General features: G+C 40.0%; 1 protein-coding gene across 1 annotated transcript in view; it reads left to right on the top strand.

Annotated features, from left to right (window-relative positions):
• LOC112560072 (guanylate cyclase soluble subunit alpha-2-like) overlaps positions 1-16,738 on the top strand; it is a 45,943-nt gene extending 29,205 nt beyond the window's left edge. The window contains 9 exon segments of the mRNA XM_025231642.1: positions 1,180-1,266; positions 1,268-1,305; positions 2,867-3,606; positions 9,424-9,603; positions 11,505-11,643; positions 12,623-12,789; positions 13,659-13,802; positions 14,139-14,293; positions 14,795-16,738. Of these exon segments, the coding sequence (XP_025087427.1) occupies positions 1,180-1,266; positions 1,268-1,305; positions 2,867-3,606; positions 9,424-9,603; positions 11,505-11,643; positions 12,623-12,789; positions 13,659-13,802; positions 14,139-14,293; positions 14,795-15,107 (1,963 nt within the window). The 3' untranslated portion in view covers positions 15,108-16,738.
• The last annotated feature ends 1,283 nt before the right edge of the window (positions 16,739-18,021 follow it).

The raw sequence follows: 18,021 nt of genomic DNA, 5'->3' as shown, positions 1-18,021 counted from the left end.
CCATAGCGGTATCGATATAAACAAAAAGACGTTACGTACAAGGAACTCGAACCCTTGGGTTTCGCTTCGAGTGTTGTAAGAACCGCACAACTGTGGATTCACCGGCGCATCTGTGAGCGTTGCTCCGAGGCTGCATTTGCTTTACGAGTTACTTGAAGTGCACTGTGCTGCTGGAGCTCGATGGCCCTCCAAATGGAGTGCAGACATGTGCATCTGTCGCACGCCCTCTGGCGACATGAAAGAGCCGGCTTTGACCTCCACGTGTAGCCAAAAATCTATAGTCCACTTCATTCAGCCGACATATGTCTCGCAGTATTTTATAAGTCCTTTGATATTGAGTGTCCACACTCAAGTTTGACGCGGCTGACGATTAAATTCCTTGTGTACCCAAGGCGATACCGACGTCCGCTTCACGTTGAGGCGGTGCAATCACTGATTTGCAAGGGTCTGGCGAGGGCTTCACCTGCACGTCGTCATTACGAGACGTATCAGCTCTGGAAGACGTTCCACGCTGCTTAACGTGCAATGAGAGAGAGAGAGAAGAAAAACTAAACGCTCGAAACGGGTTAGCATCTTAAGGTTACAGAAGCAAAGGTCGTGACTGGCCTGAGCCGACGACTTTTGTCTTAGGAAATCTCCTGTTTGCCCCTACTTCCTGTCACAAAATACACGGTCGCAAAAATCTCTCTATCTCTCTTAAATTCTTTCATTCATATGTATGACTGTACACACAGTCTCCATATAACTATATATATCTTACAACACGCTCTCATACATATATACACTCTCATTCTCTTTCATACCCTCGGATGGGCTGGGAGCTTTGCCGTGACACATGAATGTATAAAACATTAATTTCCACCCATCCACACTAATGTATGCACTGAGTAAAACTCCCAGCCATCTTTATCTAGGGACAAAGTGACAGAGAGAGATGATAAACTTTTACTTAAATTCCTTTTTGACATTAATTAGTATGTTATCAACAGTGTTGCAGGAAGATTCTTAGCTAGGAAGGAGGGGACAACTCCATACTGATATTGAACGACATTTACATTCTTGCCTCCGTGGTATTTTCTTAACAGGTTGGCTGCCCCTCCCCTACCCCTTGTTACTCGTTGAAATATTTCGATTCTGCTGTTAACATTTTTATTGTACGTTGCATATTTTCCTACCCAGATCCAAGCACGCCGAGTTATTCTCAGAGGAACCGACTGTCCCCGAGACATGTGACCCTGTCCTGTGGCAAGACTTCATCGGCGAGGAGGATGGTTGAAATGGCGGAAGTGGCAGCGACCAAGTTAGGTGAGGTGTTAAGTCTTACTCACGCCCTTTGTTGTCAACAGTCTGTACGACATAAACATCGACTGACGATTCCCAGGCAGGAGTTTAAACTATTCGTCATTTAGATATATAAGCAACAATTATTGTAAGTATAGGGAACTCCTCCTTGTCTGCCCTTTTCCCGAGGTAGACCATGAAGTTTCTGTGTTTGATTTTGTCACCGCTTGTCGTCTGCACCCTGTAATTATTTGCCATATTTTTGTCTTCCGATAATATTTTTTCTGCTTTTTTTATCTCTGTCATTGTGATCTTCATTTTAATTATTTCTAAGAAAATGTTAGGTTCTAATGACGGCATCTCTATGCATTCCATCCAGCTACTGGAGCTTGTTCCAGTCTTTGCTCCCTAATTGTTTCGCTCTTTAGCGCCCACCTGCAGAAATAATAGCAGGAACCCAGAAGAATAAATTCTGAATACGTTGATGACGAACAACATCCAGAAGCTAAAATAACCCCTCCCTCACAATAACATTGATTAAATGAAGCGGAGCAAAAAAAAAGTTGCGAAAAATGCGATTTGGCTTAATAGCAGAAAGGGTTGGCCACCATTGACTACATGTAATTGTATCGGTGTGCGCTGTCTGTTTGCCTTGCCGGTAAAGATCTTGGCTAAGTTGGAAACTTGCGTCAGTGAAGACGAGAATAAATATCCTGATTGATGGAGGGAAAGATCTTCTGGGAGCTCCTCCCTTTATGAAGACGTCGGGAAGTAATCAAATAGCCAGAAAGCAGTCTGGACAATCATTGACTGGAAAACAGGATCCAGCACACGGATGAAACACACACACACACTAACAAATAAAGAAAAAAGAGAGAGAGGGAGTCTTATTACTCCACACGAGAGTTTATCGTGGCATACTGGCCTGAAAGCATTTCTTTGTAACTAATTACTGAAAGAAGTAGATGTGGACAATGTAGCAAAGAACTGGAACTGTTGACAGATGTACTCGGACAGAGCAGACTTAATGTTTACGGAGCGCCTTCTTAGCTGAAGGGAGAATGGTGGAGAAAAATCTCTTAATGGAGAAAACCTTCATTGGACAAAGCATTTATGAAACCAATGGTTGAATCGGATTACGAAGACATATAAAGCTTAAAATAACACTACGAAAAGTCGGTACGAGTGTGTGTGTGATCATTGCATAGCTCTCATGTGTGGTACCATGTAATCACACTTTATGCTATTTATTTTGTCATCCATCCAATCATACATTCAACAGATCGGTTATTCGTAAAACCAAGCAGTTGTCTGCTCTCTCAGACGATGAGGTTCGTTTGCATCAGTATACAATTTCTTTGGCATTAACATTACTTCCATCTTGAATCTCAAGTAGTATACATCAGATTAACATCTTAAGGTGTGGGTTTTATATTGAAAATTAAGTATCAAAATATATTTCACTAATTAAAAATTAATATAAACTAGATAGGATAAAATGGAATAAATTTGTGAGCTGGTTTTCTAGATATTGACTGTATTTGATGATGATGGTGATTATTGAAGATGTTTTTTTTTCACTAAGGTTGGAAAACAGACATTTTCTTGCGGAAGCTGGGTGTGGAGTACTTTAAATTATGCTGCGAGGAGTACGGCAAGGCTCTGCGCGTCCTCGGTAGCAACCTGATGGAGTTCTTCTCCAACCTGGACGGTCTACACGAGCAAATCAAAACCTGTCCGCGCTTCCAAAACCAAAACCCGCCTTCCTTCCGGTGCGACCTGGACAAAGCAAACAAACTCAATCTTCATTTCTACACCTTTCGTCGAGCGACCTTAACCTTCGTGGCCGGTACGGTGGAAGCCCTGGCCCTGGCGCTCTTCAACGTGGCAGTGACTTTGACCGTGTCGCCCAACAGGGACGTGACGTCACCCCACCAGTTGTTCTTCATCACGCCCTGCAGCAACGGCAACGACCTGCACCACGTCCGCAGTCGGCTGTTCGCGGACCAGTGCCGCGCCTCGCCCAAGCCCACGGACTCCAAGATGAGCGTCAGGACGTTCTGTGCCTCGTTTCCGTTCCACGTCATCTTTGACCGCAACCTGCTGGTGACGCAGCTGGGCGCGGCGCTGGTCAAGATGGTGACGGCAGAGCGGGTGGCTGCGGAGGGTGGCTTGCACCTGGGGGCTTTGTTCCAGGTGGTGCGGCCGAGGGTCAAGATGAGCTTCTCGGCCTTGTTGTCGCGCCTCAACTCCAGCTTCACCTTGCGCGCCAGGACTTTCGTCAGCGGGGGAGATGGCAAGAGCAACGGCCGGCTGGGTCATCAGGTGAGCGGTCGCATGTTTCTTGCTGATTGTGCGTGTGTGCATGTAAAGGGGACTGATGTGTTATATGCATGTCGATGTTATATGTTTGTGTGTGTTTGCGAGAAATAAAGAAAATATGCAGGAGTCAAAGATAGCACGTGGATTGAGAAAGTAGGAGAGCCCATAATACAATCCCCAAAATGGGGAACGTCCGGCCAGAAATCAGTTAATCCGGCCCTCCAAGGGAATCGTGAATTTCCGTAAATCTGTGCTTTTTCATAACTTAAATTTATATAAAATGAGTAATCGTAACTTAAATTTTGACAAGAAAGAAAGATTCATTGCATGGAAAGAAAGGACACATAGCAGTAGATAAGGGGACAGATATGAATGAACTATGCATGCAAAATGTTAAATGAAAAGCTGGATATCGTGTGTTCACCTTCACGCCATTCATCCGAAGCTTCAGGTTCATCGTTACTGCAGACATGACCCTTGATAGACTAGTTACATCTGTATGTACTCTACCTGTTATGAGCTCTGTAAGATCAGCGCCATCTGCAACATTCTGTCCTCACTCTCATGTCTGTGCCTTTGTTCTATCTTGGCTTGATTATTCTCACTCCTTGACCTTCTTCCTAAACTCCAGAAAGTACAGAACTTTACTCATGGCTGGTGTTTAGAATTAGATTAGATGTTAGGAACTATACCAGCAGCAACAGTCGCCCTCGTACTCGCAAGACGATGACAGAAGCTATAGTAAAATTTGATTTTGTAGATATATGGAGAGAATTATATCCTGTTAAGCGGGCTATACTTGGCGCAAATTCAATACTTGCCAACAAAGTCGTTTAGACTATTTCTTAATTTCGGCCGAATTATGCATGGTTACTGGATGCTCCATAAATCCAGGATATAGAACAGACCACTCTTTAGTTACAAAACAACAGTTCAAACGACATTAACCTTTCTTGAAATTTAAGAACTCTGTTAAAAGACAAAAAATTTCAGAGTTAATTAAAACTGTAATATCCGAGGTAAAAAGCCAGTATTCCCTCCTTGTGTACAACTTTGAGAAAGTCGGAGAAATACCCCTGGGAGAAATTGAGTTTATTATTTGTGACCAGCTTTTCTTTGAGGTCCTTCTAATGGAGATTAGGGGAAAAACTATCTCATATGCATCATTTAGAAAGAAAGAAGAAATGAGAATAAAACAACAACTGTTAACTAAGACAGCGAGATTGGAATACAAAAATGTGTAATCTCATTTAACTGAAATTGAAAATTTAACAAAGAGTTGCAAGAATTAATAAATACAAGAATGGAAGGTGTGCTGTGAGATCTAGAGAAAATGGGTCATAGAAGGAGAAAAAAAAATATATATATTTTTGCAATTCGGAGAGTAGAATTTTTGTAAATAAATCTATGGGTTACTGGGATAAGGGAAAGGGAATCATTATTATGGATCAAGAAGACGTTTTAAGGGAAGTCCAACATTTTCATGAAGACCTGTACAAATTTCGATCAGTAGATAATTTGAAACTAAGTAGCCTACTACATGATGCCCCTGTATTATCTATTGAAGGGTCAGAATCTTTGGAGGACCTTTTTACACTGCAGGAGCTTGTTCAGCACTAAAGAACATGAAAAATAATATAAGTTCATGCTCAGATGGTTTTACTATTAAATTTTAAAAAATTGCTTTGGACATTGAAATTTTTCTCGTTAGATCAATTAATAAAAGTTTTGAAAAAGGCCAGTTACCAGCTACCTTTGGTGATTGATGAATGTCAGAGAGGATTTATGAAAGGTAGATATATGGGGAAAATATTTGAATGACATGATGCACTTTACTTTGAGAATGCTAATAATATCCCTGTAGACTTTGAGAAAACGTTTGATTCTGTGCACTAGTTATTTATTCAAAAATCTCTCAAGTTGTTTGGTTTTACAGAATCTATCATAAAATGGTTTGTCATTTTGTAGAATAATTCATCTTCCTGTATAAATTTCAATGGGCAATATTCAGGTCGGCTTAGCTTAAAAAGAGGCTGCAGCAAGGGAATGCAATCACTCCTTATTTATACGTAATCTGTGCAGAGGTACTTTTACAAATGATTAGGAAAAATAATAAAATAATGGGAATAAAGAATTAGGAGGAAGATGTTCTGTTGGCTTTATTCGCAGATGATACTACGAGCTGTCTAGTTGGCAACGCAAAATCTTTCAACGAAGCTATTAACAGACTAGATAGATTTTCTGATATCTCAGGTTTAAAAATAATCATGACAAGTAGTCTTGATAGGTAGCATGAAAAAATAGCCATACTAGATACATGAGAGACAGGAATTTCCAATGGGACCTGGGAACTTTTAATATTCTGGGTATTAAATTTTCAGTTAACTTGGAGGAAATTATTAACTTAAATTTTCTGGACAAAATACAGGAAATTGGAAAAATCTTACTGTTTTGAAAACAGAGACATTTAACACCCTTGGGGAAAATAACAGTTGTGAAATCTGTCGTAATATACAAAATGCGTTACGCTTTCCTTAGGTAGATAAATCGTACATCGAGCTTCAGTAAAGTAGGGACCGTCATCGTGAGCATATTGAACACCAAGGTTCGTAAATGCATTTATGTGAATAGTAAATATTGATCTTTACTTGTTTGTAAAAGGAGAGATTGTGTGTGTGAAAGAGAGCGAGTTAGAGAGATAAAATAAGTATGCTTAGCTGCTAGAAGACATTTTGAAAATGAAATAAATTTTCGGGAAGGGTTGGTTTGGTGGAACATGGATGTTCTCGCGCTGACTTTACATGGGGTTGGGCGGGAAGAGTGGGATGGAAACCATGGAGAGAAAGCAAAGCTGAAGCTAGTAAAAAGTAAACGTTTGCGCTTGATCAATAGATTACTTGTTTGCGCGCGTGCGTGTGCCTCCAAGAACAAGGCGCAGGAAGGAAAGCAGCAATGAAAACGAACCGCCGCCGGCAGAAACATTTTGACTCACGTGCAAAGCACGTCATTCCCTCACTGAATGTTCACTTTATGTACAGGTAGTGTGTGTGTGCTAAGTCTTGTAGTCAAGACTGGTGGTCCTGAACAGGTGGTGGAGAGTCGAAAGCGCAAATGAGTGAGAGAATTAAACGGAGAAAGAGAGAAAGAAAAAAAAGGGGGGTGAGAGAAAGAAGAAGGTGAGAGAAAGAAGGAAGGCAAACGAAGAAACTAATGCCAGCTGTAACTTCATCCTGCTTTTCAAACAAAGACGGCCAAAGGTTCCATAAACAAGCCTGGCCGACGGAAAAAGTGCGGGAGGCAAATAGACGGCAGCCCAAAGTAAACGAGACTGACGTTATCGGACAGCCGTAGGTATAAACTGGGCGAGTGTAGTATTATCGCCCTGCAAAAACCTGGGGTCGCACCGACTGATAAACCAGGCGCGAGTTCACTGAAATTTCTTTCTCTCTTGTCTGTCTGGCTTCGAGCGGCGACACTCACTCTCGCGTGTGTGCACGTGCTGGGAGAAATAACGGGATGGTGTACTGCGCAACGCTTAGAACGAGGTTGGGGGAGGGATGGGTTGAAAAATTAAACTATTGGAAGACATCCTTCTCTACAGCAATAAACAAGTGGCTGAAAATCATGTTAGGATATCTAGCACACACGACAGGGACAAAGAAAAGGATTGAAGCCGATGCACTTAGAGTATAACACTGAAGACTGGGCTTCATACGTCATCGTTGTACTGGCGTGTTTCAGGCGCACTCATCAATCTTACTGTAGCACATACTGAGTCTCGACTGCTACAGCTGACAGCAGGAACAAAATAATGAAGGGATTAATAGTCTGTTTTTCTCAATCAAATCTGTATTTATGTTTGTTTTCTTTCATGCGTCATAAACTTTCCAGCAAGTGAATAATGTAGGAGTGGAGTTGTGTCAAAGCAGCCACAATAAACACTGAACGAAGGTTTCAAATGAATTATGAATAACATGGCTTTTCTTGCTATATGAACACGGCTTGCTATATGATGAGTGCTTTTAGTTTTCAAACAGTTCATATAACCAAATGATTTAGAGAGAAATAAAGAGCACTGTTTCTTCCCGAGTTGCAGTGAAACGGATATCTTCGCTACAAAACGCGACAGGCGTTTCGCAAAACAGTTCGTGGATTGTATTTTACTTTTTACAGCAACAATAACAAAAATAATAACAACAACGCCGCTTGTATAACGCAGAATCCCAGCATGTGGCAGGCTTTCCGCGTTTCACATTACCAGACCATGGACGTGCAATTCAGTTGATGAAGTGTGTAAAATAACAGTTCTCTCTCTCACTCACTGAAAACTCTCTCACACACACACACGTGCACACGTATTTGCCATGGATAATACTGAATTACAACCATTTTTAACGGAACAGAAAGTTGAAATAGTTTGTGATTCGCAGGGAGTGATCTGCTTCATCTTTCGAACATCTTTCTAATGTCGGTGACGTTCGAGTCTTCAGCTGGACGAACTCTTGACCCTTACCCTTCATCCCACTGGAACCCACTTTTCGTCACGAGAAGTAAAAAATAACAAACCACATTCTTAGCATCATAATACTAATACTTAGTAATTAGAATGAAAATATCCCAGTTTGTGAATGCTGTTTGTGAGACTAAAATAATGTTCTCTTTCCAGCTTTTTTTTTTCTTGAAAGTTCATACATTCTGAAACCACGAATTTGACAAATAAGCTTTCAGCCACAGGATTTTTGGTCTGTAATCCTTTCTCTTGATAACTGATCACAAAGAGCTTAAAGTCACACTCATTTATTTTCTCTAAAAATGCAGAAGAAAAAAAAAGCTTTTGTGGGGTAGGCCTATTATGCGACTTTGGATGATCCAGATTCCAGAAGAAGTAGCATCGTGCAACATTCCCCACTTCCGTTCAACTTCACAGTGCCAGTGAGGCAATCCACTCTGGGACTGTGTGAAAGCAGCCATGAATGACAGAATGTGGAATTAATTATAAATCAACCCTTACTGAGAGCACGTGTGGGGCAATGTTTCGCTAAAGTAATCGTCAAATGGTCAGGTTTGTCTTCGTTGAAGTTAATTTGCTGCTGAAAGGAGGGACTCATTTTGATGTTTATCCCTGCTTGAGAAGTCCTGCTTTGACAAAGCTTTTAAAGGATGACAAACTGTATAACATCACTGTAAACCGAGTAAAACCCTCAAAAACATTGCGAAAACGCATTCAAAACAGAAAAAAAGGACAGAGTAATTAAGTAGAAAGATACCTTATTAATATAAATTTCAAGGCTGATTACTTAATTCGATAATAAGGATAATAAAGTTATCAGGCCTTTATCAAATTATTTGGTTTAATTCAATACACGATGATGCAGTAATTTGAACAGATAATTTTTTTCTGAAAAAATATTTTAAAAATCCCAATGTAGAGATTGGATGAAAACCATGTCACTGACGGACAAGGAGAAATGTTTAAATGTGAGAGAGCGAAAAAGTATATATTAAATTAAGGTGTGATAGATTTATTAAGATAGAAAGAGAAAGAGAGAACAGGATTTATTCATGAGAGTTATCATATCATAAAGTTTCATAATAGTTTTAATCCTGTTTTGTGTACCGTTGTTTAAATATTGTAAGACACTATACATATCTTTATCGTCTGACATTTGACATTATTCATCTGCATACAAACTTTTAAAAAATTGGCAGAGATAAACACACATGCACACACACACAGATTCTAAAACACGAAAAAAAATAGAGAAGCAGTGAAGTCTCCATGATTTAGTATTTCTCCTTTCTTGGGATGCTGTGATGTAGGAGATGGAGCTCAAGGGACAGATGATCTACCTGCAGGAGGCGGACGCCATGCTCTTTTTGGGATCTCCCAGTGTAGAAAAGCTTGAGGAACTGATTGGCAAAGGCATCTACATCTCGGACATTCCGATCCACGATGCCACCAGGGACGTCATTCTTGTCGGCGAACAGACAAAGGCTCAGGTAATGACTTCCCTTTGGCGCCGTTAGTGTCTGTTTCTGTTTACCATTTACTTGTTATCACCTTGTACAACAAATGCTAACAATAGATAATCTGGTGAAGTCTGAAGATCAGAGGTCTTTAAACTTGGGTATTCTGAATGGTGTTCCTTTACTAGCTTAAGATAACAGACAGAAAAAGGAGGTAATTGGTGCTTTGCGCCGTCTGCAACCAAGGCTATATCACGGCAAGGCAGACACCCTTTAAACAGATGCCGAGAAAAAAAAAAAAACAACAACAACAAAAAAACCAGTGTTCCCGAGACGAGAACTGAACCCAGGGCAGCCAGCTCTCGCTGTATTGGTGACAGGCGCTAACCGTTACGCCACTGGAAGGCTTTAAAGACAGCCTACAGATAAACAAGAAAGGAAAAAAAGTCTGAAGAAGAACAGAGGAAGAGAGGGAGAAAAATGAGCCAAAGAAAGAGTAAAAGAAAAAATCATAGCAAGGTGAAACGAGATTAGCTACGTGACGTCAATCACTAGGAATATACACGAGGACAGGTGAAGCCAGTGTGGCTTACATTGTGACGTTTGCAGCGAATATTTCCTCCATCCCTACCTTCCCCTCCAGCGCCATCAAGCACTAGACCATGACTCGGAGCTGCTCACGTGTTCAGTCCTAATCTGATTATAATGGATTCCACCACAAGCCCTGTTGCCTTCTCCACCTGTGACATCTCTCCAACATTTTAACGGAACCGTTAGACCTGCTGAAAAGTTCCCTTCTCTCCCTTTTATTGAGGTGCGGCCTATTACATGCACTGCTCAAGCATTTAGGAAGATCCAGAACAGATTGTGTAAAGATAAATTTGGCTCCTTATCAGATGTCTGCTTGTTTTAGACAAGGCGGTCTTTGTCAGAAGTAAGGGAAAGTAGAGTTCCTGAAAAAGTCGAGAAAACTATAAACTTTTTCTTTCTTTTTTTCTTTTCTTCTTTCTTTTCCTTCTTCCTGTTCTTGGTGTTCTTCTATTTCCACCAGTCAAGGAGCGGCACCACACACGTCCTTGTCAAGAAGGAGTAAAATAAACCCATACGCAAATAGTGGGGAATCTGTTCATCTTTCTGGGTGGTTCATCGTTGCCAAATCGTTGATCATTGCAGACACGAACAGGTCCCGCCTCGCTATGCTTTACTTTCCATTCGAATCTCCCCCCCTCTCTCTCTTTCAATCCGTTTTTTCCTCCCTTTTATTCCTTCCCACACGTCTTTTCGCCTTCATCCAATTCTCTCGCATTTTCGAGAGACCAAGATGAGGCTCTCGTAGTCTTCCTTCTCCAGGTGCACGCTGGATAAACTCTCAGGAATCCTGCGTCTCCTCGGCAACCCGCCGTCCCTAGTCTGCAGAAAATGACACGCGAAAAATTCAGCCTGGAGCCAGACTACCCATCCAGGCCATTTCTGGTTGTGGCAATTAGAGCAAGGCCAGTCACGGCTCTCCCCAATTTCGGAAGAAAAGTACCTCAAAGGTCGCAGGCTTTAGAGGAGTTTTAAGACCCGAGGAGAGTACGCCTGCGAAGGAACCGAAACCGTTGGGGATATTCGAGGACAAGAAGGGAGAAGACTGATAGGCTTTAGCATACTAAACGAGATTTCCCTTCATACAAGTTTAATTAACGCTCGTAATCGATCTTGTTAAAGAAATGAGAAACTGAAAGTATTTGCATGTTATGTGTATCATCTACCTTTCTTTTTTTTCTCTCTATCACACTGTCTCTCGCGCATGTACCAGCATACATACAGATATGTTCACATTCCTACTCAAGCGCGCGCACACACACAAACAGAAACAATATGCAAAAAGGGTGAGGACGAAAAGTAACGAGTTCCAACAAATGAGTTCGCATTTATGTTGCTAATTTCAGGACGGCCTCAAGAGAAGGATGGAGCTGTTAAAACAGAGCCTTCTTGAAGCGAGCCGGGCAGTGGAAGAAGAAAAAGCGAAGAACATAGACCTTCTGCACGAGATCTTTCCACCATCCATTGCCACTAAACTCTGGAGAGGTCAGACGGTGTGCATGTAGCAGTTCGATCTGTAGAAGATGTAACAAAGAATTTAAATATAGACACATTTCCAAACGTTCCCCCTCAATCCCATATCCTCCGTCTATCAGCACTCGACCACCATCTGTCTAAACCGTAAGGGATCGCATTAGGACAAGAGGTAGTGACCCTCTGACTGTTGTTGGACAGGTTTTCAAACCGACTGTCAGTGGCATTCTATCAGGTTAAGTAATTGGTTCTATGGAAATGCTAAAACACTGAATACTTCAACATCTTGCATCTGAACTGCTTATCTTTCAAATGGGGAAACGAATACAAAACGGTTGGCATAGAAAAAATCCTCTTTTCTGTTATCAAGGAGAGATACGAACTGCCTTGGAAGAAGTGATCGACATTTAGGTGCAATTTAACATTTATTCATTAAACGTACTAATTCATGCTCACTCACCTATTACATATGTATTTCTTTCAATCGTTTTCTATCATATGGTGGAAACACTCAAAAATTTTGGTCGATGGTGTCAACATGTGTCCCATAAATCACTGGAAAATGTTTAATCGAAGGCTTTTATTGAAATTTGTTTGCTGTCTGTCCAGCTCATGTAATTCTGGATTAATAAAGTCGTTGCGTGGTTAAGTGTTTATCGAAGGCAAGATTATTAAGAACATGCTAACTTAAAGAGCGAAAAAGCGCCTTATCAGATGTCTGCTTGTTCTAGACAGGTCATTCTTTGTCAGGAAAATTCAAAGTATAGAACACAAACAATCGAAGATAGATACTGACGTTCAGAACTATGTCCAAACAAAGTTTCGCTCTACAAAACGATCGTTTAACAGTTACAGTAAACAGATCAACATCTATCATTTAAGCCCACCATACCATCTGACTTGCTTGTTGTCTTAAATAAAAAGCTCTGGCGGTAAGATATATGAGCATCACGGTTTTCATTATCGCATTTCCCTTTATGGGTTTATTCAGGTGAGAGTGTGGAACCTAAAAAGGTTGACGATGTCACAATGCTCTTCAGCGACATCGTGGGCTTCACCGCCATCTGCTCCACCGCTACACCCATGCAGGTGGTCAACATGCTGAGCTCCCTGTACACCAACTTCGACAATTTCTGCGTCATTCTTGATGTATATAAGGTAGATTTTCTTTAACCTCTTTAGCAGTTGAGCAAAGTTAAAAAGCCCTACAAAATTTTGCTTACAAAGAACAAAGAACCGCGCCTCTAGAGACAAGTATTAACCATCAAGGTCCGAATCAATCCTGCGTACTTTTTTTGTGTGTGTTTAAACTGCCAGAGATAATGCATTTAAATCACGATAAAAGCCGATGTAGATTGCGCTAATTCAGTGAAGCATTCAAAGCTGATCTTCCAGAAAATAGAAGACATAAAATATGAAAAAGCCGTCGTATTCATAAGATTTATGAAGCATTATCTTCTTTTATAACGACATGTCGCAGATATTGACTCACGCTGGCCACGATATACGCGGCTTTTGAAGCAGCTTTTGGCTCCCATTCAGCTTCCATAAGAAATTTTTGGCTATAAGAATGATTCTACTGCTTGATTAAAGGCTGCAAAGAAAAAAAAATTCCAAACATTTGGACGATTAAATAGTTGTTTTTTTTTCTCGTTGCAATTTGTTTGTTTTTGTCTTCATTCAAACACCCTGATAACTTGTTTGCACAGTGTCTGTTTATAGAGGCATAAATTTGTGGAGTGTATTTTGCTTCATTTACATAAATAAAATTAGGTCTGCTCTGCACAAATGCCCAACAAAGAATTGCTTCATACTTCAGAAATTTGTCATGCTGAGAAATTAGAAGCGCCGAAGGAAATCAACAGTTTACCGCCCATCTAGAAACAATAGGAACCCTGGGAATCGATACAAGCGGAAATGACGGTAAAATCATACCAAACACAGCCAATGGAAGTAGAAGGCTTGAGTGTCCACGCTAAGTCATCTGTTGGCGAACTCATCCACGTGTAATAATTGTCCTTTTTCAGATAGAAACCATTGGAGACGCTTATTGTGTGGCTGGCGGTCTACACCGGAAGTCCAACTACCATGCGCAGCAGATTGCGTGGATGGCAATGCGCATGATGTCAACAGCACGCAACGAGAAGTCACATGACGGCAACGTGATCAAGGTAATGAAAGCGTGTAAAGAGTGCGTGTGTGCGTGTAAGAGAGAGGTTTAACAATGTTTTCCGGACCTGTAAGCCTGTTTCTTAGCTTTAAAGCAGTTATGTAGGAACCTTTATCGCCATAATCTACATTTTTCAGTTTTACACCATCTTAACGCGTTCATTTATTCATACATATATTCAAACCATCTCTGGAAACTGGTTAAATGCACTGATATCTGTTTTACAAATGAATGGAGCGTGCATGAGGGAAAAGACAGGGAAACGAAAGACAAAGAAAGAAGATGGAAGAAAAGGAGACAGGTCTGTAATATTTATGTATGTACATTCCGTTGACAGATGCGCATCGGAATTCACACGGGACCAGTTCTGGCGGGTGTGGTGGGCAAGATGATGCCGCGCTACTGCCTCTTCGGCAACAACGTCACTCTGGCCAACAAGTTCGAATCCGGAAGTGAGCCACTGCGCATCCACATCAGCCCCACCACCTACGAGTAAGTCTGCTAGCGCTCCTAACATCAAAGATGTTTGTTATGAGAAGTCTTCGTGCTGTTGGTCGTCTGCGAAAGCCACTCGCATAAACATGAGCTCTAAAAATTAAACTTAGGATTGTTTATTTTTATTTATTCCTTGTTTCTCCTTGGGGAGCATAGGGCCCAAATTTAAGATTTCTTTCCTGTGGGAAAATGAAATTTGTAAGATAACCGTTTAAGAGAAACACATACTTCTTTAAACCTGAACCAAGAAACTTTATCTTCGTCTGAGTTTAATGACACCTCCATTTGTTTAAGCTAATGAGTTTTAACGCAGAATAAAATCTGATGTAAAACAAAATTGTAATTATTGTAGAGTAAAGGTAAACATGATTTAATGTAGCATATGTAAATGATGTGATCCAGAATCTTCTGAGATGTAATGAAAACGTTTTTCAATTTAGAACAAAGTATAATACTTCTTAATGTAGAAAAGTAATAAATTTTTATGATGTTTTGCAGACTTCTAGAAGCAACCCCGGGTTTTCAGTACGAACCACGCTCCAGAGAGACTTTGCCGGCGGGGTTCCCCGATAGTATCAAAGGCATATCATACTTTCTAGAGGGCTACCTACACCCTGGTGTGCCAGAATCCCAGAGAGATACCACGGACCATATCGCAAAGGCGATCGAGTTCTACAAAATTCACCAGACGGACAACATAACGCAAATATTTCTGCTTAAAATTTGTTGGAACATTTATGAACGCTATGTTAGCCTGTTGTTACAACCTTGCCTAAACGAACATAGAAAAAAATATTGTTCCTATTTATGAAGAGGATAGTCTGCTTTACGACTGCACTTCAGTGTGATGTTTAGAACGTCAAAGCTCTTTGTATTTTTGATTAACTTTTTTTTGGAGACGCCTGTTTAACCATTTATTTGTGGTAAATACTATATTCTTTTTGTGGCTGTGATTATTATCTCTTGTCTGTGATTGTATTATTTGGTATTTCACCAAGGTAAGCTGAAGGCAAGATTCACGCGCCATCTGATGGCTTTCAATCAGAGGCGTTTGACGCCGATGTCAACAACCCAGGCTGTCTCACCTCGAGTCCCTGTGTTATTTCTTTATTATTATTATTATTTTGGTTACTTTTTTGCAACTGGCCTTTTCACGCAAGCCCATTTTTGCACACACTTAACACAAATATGGCGAATTCCATGTTCATTGTTCGATACTGACGACTATATTCCCGGTTCTCTCTGCACAATAATAGCCCTGACCCGAAAAAAATGATTTTCAAGGAAATCCTCGAATTGTAAATGCTAAAAATAAATTAAGATGTATGCATACTAATTAATAAAAAAAAAATAAATAAAAGTTCATCTATCGCAAAGAACACTGCATGGAAAACGAATTTAATTTCAATAATTCCAGTCAAATGGATAATTAATCGAAGAAATATTTTGCGGTGAAACAGAAGTGTGATGAAACGGTTATGATGAGAAATATTTCGTGAAGTCCAGAATGTGTATCGACGCTTCTCTCTATCTCTCGGGTGATGTCTGCAAAAGTACAGTAGTAAAGCAAGAAAAGAAAAAGGGATTTGCAAACAGCTGGTCGTGGAAAGTAACCACAAGTCCCCCACAACTCTTGTGAACAATTGAACACTATTCACGATCGACTGAAGTCATTAGTACAGCGGACCTAGCGGAGCTTCGACCCGCTAACCATCGCCTTTGCCAGCCGGGTGCAGTCTACCCCTGGCAATTAAACCAGTAAAACAGGGTCTGGCCTAGCCATTGGCGATCTGTTTGAAGCATCCAGTGCTAGTAATTAACGTGGGGGAGATCAGTAAACCGTAATTAGTTTGTGTCAAGGCGCCATCTGGCGGATACCAATCACACTATCCAATCACTAGGCTGTTATTCTTTAATAGCGTGAAAATCTTCGATGCTTCCAGTCATGGTAGAATAATAATAATCAGACTTCTGTCACTTTTCTTAGTAATAATTCGCCTTTTTTAATTGTTTTATTAAGAGGAAGCAAAAGTTGTTCATCATTCCTTAACAGTATTAAATTATACCATTTAGTCTTACGGTTAGTGCATCTAATCTTAGAAAACAGTGTTTTGGTATAAAACTTTTCACATCAACGCATTGTCTTTGGGTTATTTATTTTTTCGGAAACGTGCGAGCATGAATAATTTTTGCATATTCTTCTGTACTTAGTGTGTAGCTCTTCAGAAGTAGCCTGCAAAAACAATGTTTATCGTCTACCCGCCTGTGATTATCACTAATTAATTCGTTGCTAATGGAAGACAAATAGTTTTAAAAGCATAGAGAAGTTTTTATATATATATATAAAATCTATTCAAGGAAATCTCTGTAATGTTTGCTAGTTTGCCATACTGTAAAATTCAAGTTCTTTAAAATAAAGCAGCAGAAATGTTTATTGTAAAATTGCTTTTATTGTCATTGTAGTGTTTTAAAATTCTGTGTAAACACGTAGCAGGCGAACAACATTCAAGCAGTGGAAATAATAACTAACACTTTCGTTTTGAACTCCATAGCATGAATCACAAACTACATCCATTAGCAAAATATGGATTCAATCAATATTCCCAATCAGCTCAACTGGACATGACAAGTTTCTACCGTGCTTAGAATTTGATTGTCATAATGTCATCTGCCAATCGTGTATTTAATATTCTAAAAAAAAAATTTACAAAGACAGACCAGAGATTCTTTTCTTAAGTTATCGCTATATTCTACTCGTAAATCACCAGAATTTCGTTTGCAGTGGTCGCTGTTATCAACAACTGAAAGATGAACATGTAGAAGCAAATGACAATAGCTGGATCGTATGATTGGAAGTCGCATCCTGTTAACGTTAATTTTGAATGTGAAGGGAAAGGGGGACAGATGAGATAGAAAATGGATAAAGGGGAAAAATGGCCTAGCCTTTGAAAAGGTTGTCAGAATCAGCAAGAAAAGTGTTTGTCCACAGAAGAGATATGCGACAAGACTTCTTTTCAAAAACGCCAATTCATGTCTCCCAAACCAAACTGAAAAAGAATATCTGCTAAATTTGTTGGCATGTCATATAGATAAGAAACATATTCAATACTTATATCATTTATATACTCAGAACTCTGCCTTATGTTACGAGGTATAATACTGAAAAAAATATTCTTTTTAGACACTGGACTCCACGTGCCACAAGTTCCCGACTTACAATCGCCACACGATTCGTCACATTTATTGTCTTCATTTCGACTCTTGTCTGTTGGTCAACTGATACAAAAAACGGGAGAATGCATTTTGTACTGAAGATACTCTACCCTTAGGGCATCTTACACCTTTTGAAACTATTAATAAGGATTACTTGAAATCAGTAGGTGCTGTGTGTGTCCCAGATTGGACTGGCAAAAAACTAATCCATAGCAGTCCTCTCATGCAAGATAATAACTTATTTGTTGTGTAATGATGGGCAAATATCAGATCCCTGATAGCATTTAAACATTAATTTCATAAACCTTTACAAATGGTTCCCGACGTTTACAAAATGTTTCAAGTCTATATTCTTAGCGATTTGGGAAACGAAGAACCAACATTGAAAGTAAATGTGAGATTTTTTTCTCTGCTGTCTTTTGCTTTAAAAATCCTTCACGATTCTGAGCTGTTCTCTTAGATACTAATGCATAATAATAATGAATTTATTGGATAAAGTATAATAATAATTT

This window comes from Pomacea canaliculata, linkage group LG3 (genome assembly GCF_003073045.1).
Source record: "Pomacea canaliculata isolate SZHN2017 linkage group LG3, ASM307304v1, whole genome shotgun sequence".
In the NCBI taxonomy this organism is placed as follows: domain Eukaryota; kingdom Metazoa; phylum Mollusca; class Gastropoda; order Architaenioglossa; family Ampullariidae; genus Pomacea; species Pomacea canaliculata.
This window is presented reverse-complemented; position numbering and strand designations above follow the sequence as displayed.